The 8,114-nt window shown below is 43.8% G+C and overlaps 1 protein-coding gene across 1 annotated transcript; it reads left to right on the top strand.

The window, feature by feature from the left end:
* On the top strand, positions 1–831 carry LOC140173219 (uncharacterized). Its single transcript, XM_072195993.1, has one exon. The coding sequence runs from the start codon at positions 1–3 to the stop codon at positions 829–831; it is 831 nt and encodes a 276-aa protein (XP_072052094.1).
* The last annotated feature ends 7,283 nt before the right edge of the window (positions 832–8,114 follow it).

Raw genomic sequence — 8,114 nt, 5'->3', positions numbered from 1 at the left:
ATGGCAAGGGATTGCACCCGTGGGAAGAACCCAAATGCGAGCCAAAGTCAGCACCAGGGGCGAGTATTTGCTGTAAACACCAAGGATGCTTCCAAGGTGGATCCGTTGATGAGAGGTATATGTTTAATTGGTGATAAAACATTAATTTCATTGTATGATACTGGAGCTTCGCATTCATTTATTTCATTTGCTAAAGTTAAAGAACTAGGCTTGAAAGTGTCAAAGTTAGTGTTTGATTTGCATGTACATACTCCGCATATGATGGTTATGAATAGGGCAGGGTGTAGGCAAGTAGGTTTCAAGCTTGTGGGTAGAGACTTCGTGCATGACTTGATTTGTTTACCAATGGTTAGGTTGGAGATAATTTTGGAGTTTGATTGGTTGTCGAAGAATTGGGTTTTGTTGCATTTCTTTGAGCAGTCGATTTGGTTTATGCTGGAAGGAGAAAATAGGGCAGTGATAGCTGAGGGCTACTACCTGAACTTTGTAACGGTGCACTATAGTGGGGAAGAGTATCAGGGTTATCTCTTGTTGACTTCTAATGCGTTGGGTGATGCCCAGAACTTAGATCAGATTCCGGTGGTAAGAGACTTTCCTGAGGTATTCCCGGAAGATATCCCAAAGCTTTCACCTCAAAGGGAGATTGAATTTGCAATTGAATTGGTGCTAGGAACTAGACCAGTATCGATTGCGTCGTATAGAATGGCTCTGATAGAGCTGGCCGAATTAAAAACTCAGTTGGAAGAGCTTTTGAATAAGAGGTTCATTCGACCGAGTGTACCACCGTGGGGAGCGCCCATTTTATTGGTGAAGAAGGATAGAGGAATATGACTGTGTGTGAATTATTGACAGTTGAACAAAGTGACTGTGAAGAACAAGTACCCGCTGCCAAGAATAGATGACTTGATGGATAAACTGCAATGAGCTGGAGTGTTTTCCAAGATTGATTTGAGATCTGGTTACCATCAAATAAAGGTGAAAGAGGATGATATTCCTAAGACTGCATTTAGGACACATGATAAACCACTATTTCATGGTTTATCTTGTGCTAATTTAAGAGGTTTTTATCAACTCTTTACTCACTTATTCATACTAATCGCATGTTTTACATTCTCCTTCCTGATTTTGTGCTATGATTGAAAACATGCTTCTTTGGCCTTATATTTTCTAATATTAATCCTCTCTTATTACCATTCGATACCTTGATATATGTGTTAAGTGTTTTCAGAGATTACAGGATAGGAATAGCTTAGAGGATGGAAAGGAAGTATGTAAAAGTGGAAGAAATACAAGAAACTGAAGGAACTGCTAAAGCTGTCCAACCTGATCTCTTGGTACTAAATTGACCATAACTTAAGCTACAGAAGTCCAAATTATGCAGTTTCAGTTGTGTTGGAAAGCTAACGTCTAGGGCTTTGCAACGATATATAATTGGCCATAGCTGCTTCGAAGCCAGGCAACACAAACGCGTGGATCACGCGGACGCGTGACCTGGCAAAAACCCAATCCGCGCGAACGTGTGGACGACGCTTCCGCATGACTTTGCAACAACCTATACGTGATAGATTTCATAATCAACGATTTCTGGGCTATTTTTGACCCGGTTTTTGGCCCAGATAACATAGATTTCTGGGCTATAAAGTGGGGGAATGCATCCATACTTAGCATAAGCTGATAATTCACAATTTTTGTTTATAGATGTAGTTTTTAGAGAGAGAGGTTCTCTCCTTTCTCTTAGGATTTAGGATTAGGATTCCTCTTAAAGGAATTAGGATTTCATCTTCTTCAATCACAGGTTCAATGTTCCTTTTATTTATTTTCTCAATTTAGTTTATGAACTCTTTATGTTTAGATTGATTTTCTATTTAATACAATTTGAGGTATTTCAGATTCATGATTGTTTTATTATATTTATGATACTTTCAATTTAAATTAGATTTATTTTCCCTTTTTAGATTTGGTTAAGTAATTGGTAACACTTGAGTTATCAAACTCAACTGTTGATTGAAATTGGAATTACTGATTGATCTGGATCACTCTAAAGCTAGTCCTTCCATAGGGATTGACTAGGACTTGAGGATCAAGCTAATTAGTCCACTTGACCTTCCTTTGTTTAGTAAAGGCTGACCAAGTGGCGTTGAAACCCAATTCTCATCACACCTGATAAGGATAACTAGGATAGGAATTCCAGTTCTCATACCTTGCCAAGAGTTTTTCAATTATTAATTATTTCCCTTGCAATTTATTTTCCTTGCTCAATATTTCAAAAAAAACCCAAGAATATAAAATTTTCCATAACCAATAATAAACACACCTCCCTGCAATTCCTTGAGAAGACGACCCGAGGTTTGAATACTCAGTTATCAATTTTATTGGGTTTGCTTAAGTGACAACCTAACTTTTGTACGAAAGTGTTCCGTGGGTTACCTGAAACTATAGGTCGATCTTGGACGAGATCTTCGGTACTTGGTCGGAGCTGTTGTATCTGACCTGTTGACGGTGGCTGGAGCCGCTGTGTCCGACTTGTTGGACACAGTGGTGGTGCTGATCCTTCATTCCCGGAGGGTGGGGGTAGAATCAGAGTATGAGTTATACTTGGGTGCTCCAGTGTATTTATAATGGCATAGAGTGACCTTCTTAGATAAGATTAGTTAGTTATCTTATCTTATCTTTATCTTATCTTTAATTGAGGTCATCTTATCTTCAAGGGAACCGCCCTTCTCTTTGTAGGCTTATGCTGCCATAAGATTTGGGGCGTATTCCTCCATTTGGTCCCTCTATTGAGCCTTCCTGTGATTTGGCTGACCTCTTTGAGAAGAGGTCGGGTCCTCCTAACCTTAAAGAGGTCGGTCGCTTTATCTGTAGAACATCCCGGGTCGGAGAGCTCGACCCAGGGTATGAACAGTACCCCTGCTCGAGCTCGATCTTTATTTAGGTCGACTGCTAGTTTTCTAAAACCTATGTCTGTGAACTGGGTACCATTGTCTGTAGTGATGGAGTATGGGACTCCGAACCTTGTGAGGATGTTTCTATATATGAATTTCCGACTTCTTTGAGCTGTGGCATTGGCTAGGGGTTCTGCCTCGATCTATTTTGTGAAGTAGTCTATTTCTACTATGAGGAATTTGACTTGTCCTGATCCTTGAGGGAAAGGTCCGACGAGATCGAGTCCCCATTTTGCAAATGGCCAAGGTGAGGTTACGCTGATGAGCTCCTCTGGCGGAGCGGTGTCGAAGTTGGCATGCTTTTGACATGGCGAACATGTCTTTACGAATTTTGTGGCCTCTTTTTGTAGAGTTGGCCAATAGAATCCTACCCGAAGTACTTTTTGGCTAGTGCTTGCGCTCCGAGATGATTGCCACAAATGCCACTGTGTACTTCTTCTAGGATATCCGTAGTGTTGGAAGTCGGCACGCATTTTAGCATTGGTGTTGAAATCCCTCTTTTGTATAAAGTATTATTTATGATGGTGTAGTATTCTGCTTCCCGTTTTAACCTCTTTGCCTCTTTCTCATCTGTAGGGAGGGCCTCTGTCGTGAGGTAATTAATTATGGGGGTCATCCATCCCTGATCGCGACCTGTTATGGCTAGGACCTTTTCTTCGTCTGAGATTGATGGCTTCTGTAGAGTTTCTTGGATAAGGCTTCTATTGTTGCCTCCTGGTTTGGTGCTGGCTAGTTTTGAAAGTGCATCGGCCCGGGCATTCTGTTCTCGGGGTATATGTCGGATCTCATACTCTCCGAGTTGTCTGAGCTATTCCTTAGTTTTGTCCAAGTACTTTTTCATAGTGGGATCTTTGGCTTGCTAACTTCCTATTATTTGTGAAGTGACTACTTGTAAGTCACTGAAGATGATAAGTTTTTGAGTTCCCACCTCCCCGGCCAGCTTCAAACTAGCTAATAGTGCCTCATATTCCGCTTGATTGTTTGTGGTTGGGAACCCGAATTTGAGGAAGAGTTCGATTTGGGTCCCCTGGTTGCTTTCAAGTATAACGCCTGTGCCACTTCCCGTTTTGTTTGAGGAGCCATCCACATATAGATTCCATACTACGGGGATTTTCGGTGTGTCTGTAAATTCTGCAATGAAGTCGGCCAGATATTGAGATTTGATGGCCGTCCGTGCTTCGTATTGAAGGTCGAATTCGGACAACTCGACTGCCCATTGCAGGATTCTGCCTGCCAAGTCTATTTTCTGTAAGATTCCTTTTATGGGCTGGTTGGTCCGAACTTTAATGGTGTGAGACTGGAAGTATGAACGAAGTCGTCGAGATGTTATTATGAGAGCATAAGCGAATTTTTCTATTTTCTGATAGTTCTGTTCGGACCCTTGTAATGCTTTGCTGATAAAGTATATGGGTTGTTGCCCACTGTTGTCTTCTCAGACCAGTGCTGAGGCTATTGCCCGATTTCCTACTGTGAGGTACAATATGAGTGGTTCTCCTTCCCGTGGCCGACCTAATATAGGTGGTTGTCCCAGAAATTTTTTGACGTCTTGGAAGGCTTGCTCACATTCAACTGTCCATTCAAACTCCTTTCCCTTCCTTAGAGTGGCGTAGAAGGGGAGAGATCATATTGCTGATCCCGCCAGGAATCTGGACAAGGCCGCCAACCGCCCGTTGAGTTGCTGTACCTCTTTGATACAAGTCCGGCTTTTCATGTCGAGTATGGCCATGCACTTGTCCGGGTTCACTTCGATTCCTCTCTGTGTGATCATAAAACCCAAGAATTTACTAGCTTCCACTGCGAAGGTACATTTCGTGGGATTGAGTCGCATGCCGTGTCGTCTTATGGTGTTGAATACTTGTGTCAGGTCGGATAGTAACATCTCTTCATTTTGCGTCTTCACTAGCATGTCGTCCACGTAGAACTCCATGATCTTTCCGATGTGATCCAAGAAAACTTTGTTCATTAGCCTTTGGTAAGTGGCTCCTGCATTTTTTAGACCGAAAGGCATAACGATGTAGCAGTAATTTGCCATTGGGGTCAGGAAAGAGGTTTTTTCTTGGTCGGGTGGGTACATTGGGATTTGGTTATATCCCGAGTATGCGTCCATAAAGGAGAGGTATTTGTATCCGGAGGAAGCATCTACCAATGCGTCGATGTTTGGGAGTGGATAAGGATCTTTCGGGCAAGCTTTGTTAAGATCGGTATAGTCGGTGCACATTCTCCACTTTCCATTTAACTTTTTTTACCAAAACGACATTAGCAAGCCATAGCGGGTATTTGACTTCTCTTATGAAGCCTGCCTCCAGTAGAGCTTGTACCTGTTCTTCCAATGCTTGAGAGCGTTCTGGTCCTAGCTTTCTGCGCCTTTGTTGTACCGTCTGAAATCCTGGGTAGACTACTAACTTGTGGCATATTAGTTTGGGATCTATGCCTGGCATATCTGCGGCCTTCCATGCAAAGAGGTCGGCGTTCTCGCGTAGGAACTGTATGAGTGATTTTTTCATGTCCCCTTTTAGGAGTATGCTAATGTTGGTTGTTTGGTCTGGGGTGTTCCCGATCTGGATTTTCTCTACTTCTCCTTCAGGTTGTGGGCGGAGCTCTTCCCGCCTCCGAACTCCTCCGAGCTCGATTGTATGGAATTCTTCTCCTCTGCCTCTGAGGTTTAGACTCTCATTGTAACAGCGGCACGCCATCTTCTGATCTGCCTTTACTGTGGCTATTCCTTCGGCGGTCGAGAACTTCATGCATAGATGTGGGGTCGAGACTATTGCGCCGAGTTGATTTAGCGTTGCCCGACCTATTAGGGCATTGTAGGCTGAGCTTACGTCAACGACGATATAATCTATTTTGAGTGTCTTTGACTGACTTTCCTTTCCAAAAGTTGTGTGGAGCGGGATGTATCTCATTGGTTGAACCGGGGTGTCTCCTAACCCGAACAGGCTGTGCGGATATGCTCTGAGTTCTTTTTCTTCCAAGCCAAGTTTGTCGAAAGCGGTTTTGAATAAGATATCGGCAGAGCTCTCCTGGTCTATCAGTGTGCGATGAAGATTTGCGTTTTCATGTATAATAGTGATGACCATGGGATCGTCATGCCCTGTCGCGATGCCGGATGCGTCTTCCTTGGTAAAAGTGATTGCCGGGATGCCGGGTGCTTCCTTCCTTTCTGCGACGTGGTATACGTCTTTGAGATGTCTTTTGCGGGATGATTTGGAGATTCCTCCCCCGGCGAATCCACCGTGATCATGTGGATATGTCTTTCTAGCGTTCGGGATGACCACGCAGTTGGTCAGACGTCTTCTGCTCTTCTTCTTTTCCTTTGTTCCTTATCATGGGTGGCCAGGTATCGATCTAACTTTCCTTCTCGTACGAGCTTTTCTATGACGTTTTTTAAGTCAAAACACTCATTGGCGGAGTGCCCGCGGATCCGATGGTATTCACAATATTCAGCCCGGTTTCTTCCTTCTTTTTTGCCTTTGAGTGGCCGAGCTGGTGGTATTTTTTCTGTGTTGCAAACCTCTCTGTAGACATCCACAAGAGACACCCGAAGAGGGATGTAATTGTGGTATTTTTTTATTTTCTCTCCATGGCAATCTTCTTTCTTTCTAGAATCTTTGTCTTTATCCCGAGTGGTGAACCCGGCCTTTGAGGTCTCTCCTAATCGGGAGTTTTCTTCCATGTTGATGTACTTCTCCGCTCGTTCTTGCACCTCGTTCAGAGACGTAAGGTACTTCTTTGATATAGATTGACTAAAAGGTCCTTCTCGCAGGCCATTAATGAGGCCCATGATAGCGGCTTCTATTGGCATGTTTTGTATATCCAAGCAGGTCTTGTTGAATCTCTCCATGTAGTTGCGCAGGGTTTCCCTCTCTCCTTGTCTGATTCCCAATAAGCTCGGTGCATGTTTGGCTTTGTCCTTTTGGATGGAGAATCTGGCCAGGAACTTCTTGGCCATGTTGTCGAAACTCAAGATAGATCTAGGAGGGAGGTTATCGAACCATCTAATTGCAATTTTTGTTAAAGTAGTTGGAAAAGCTTTGCAACGAACTGCATCTGAGGCGTCTGTGAGATACATTCTGCTCCTGAAGTTGCTGAGATGATGGCTGGGATCCGTAGTGCCATTGTACAAGGTCATGTCTAGGAGTTTAAAGTCTTTTGGGATTCTTGTCTTCATGATCTCTTTGGTGAATGGATCTTGCTCTTTGCGGGTGCTATCTTCGGGAGTGGAATGGCCGGCTTTAGTCTTGACATCGGCTTCAAGTGCTAGGAGTTTGTTCTCCAACTCCCGACGTCCCCTTATTTCTCTTTGCAGGTCCTTCTCAGCCTCTCGTTGGCGTAGAGCTTCTTCCTCAAGTTGTTTTAGCCGATCTTGAAACGCATCCAGGGCTCCCTCGTTTGGGGAGTTCTTTTTGTTGATTTGGGGAGTATCTTTTGGTGTAGTGTCTGTGTTTTTGTGCAGCGTTCTATCCTCTAGATCTGAGCCAAGGTTGTTGTCATGGTCATCCACCATGGTGCTGGGATGACTTCCAGGTTTCCCGGCAACGACGCCAATGTTCTGTGGGTTACCTGAAACTGTAGGTCGATCTTGGACGATATTTTTGGTACTTGGTCGGAGCTGTTGTATTTGACCTGTTGACGGTGGCTGGAGCCACTGTGTCCGACTTGTTGGACACGGTGGTGGTGCTGATCCTTCGTTCCCGGAGGGTGGGGGTACCTGCAAGGGACTCCGATGCTTAAGTTAGCAAGGGTATTAAGCAGGTATTGAGTAGAATCAGAGTATGAGTTATACCTGGGTGCTCCAGTGTATTTATAATAGCATAGAGTGACCTTCTTAGATAAGATAAGTTAGTTATCTTATCTTATCTTTATCTTATCTTTAATTGAGGTCATCTTATCTTCAAGGGAACCGCCGTTCTCTCTGTAGGCTTGGGCTGCCTTAGGATTTGGGGCGTGTTCCTCCATTTGGGCCCTCTATTGAGCCTTCCTGTGATTTGGCCGACCTCTTTGAGAAGAGGTCGGGTCCTCCTGACCTTAAAGAGGTCGGTCGCTTTGTCTATAGAACATCCCAGGTCGGAGAGCTCAACCCAGGGTATGAACAGAAAGGATTCTCTATTGGTTTAGAAACTATACTTACAATGTGATTATATCTTTAAATTTCTTTACCGATAGCAA

Source organism: Arachis hypogaea, chromosome 5, assembly GCF_003086295.3.
Source record: "Arachis hypogaea cultivar Tifrunner chromosome 5, arahy.Tifrunner.gnm2.J5K5, whole genome shotgun sequence".
Classification (NCBI taxonomy): Eukaryota; Viridiplantae; Streptophyta; class Magnoliopsida; order Fabales; family Fabaceae; genus Arachis; species Arachis hypogaea.
This window is presented reverse-complemented; position numbering and strand designations above follow the sequence as displayed.

Coding starts and splice junctions, on each gene's coding strand:
- LOC140173219 (XM_072195993.1), top strand. CDS start 1: ATGGCAAGGGATTGCACCCGTGGGAAGAACCCAAATGCGAGCCAAAGT.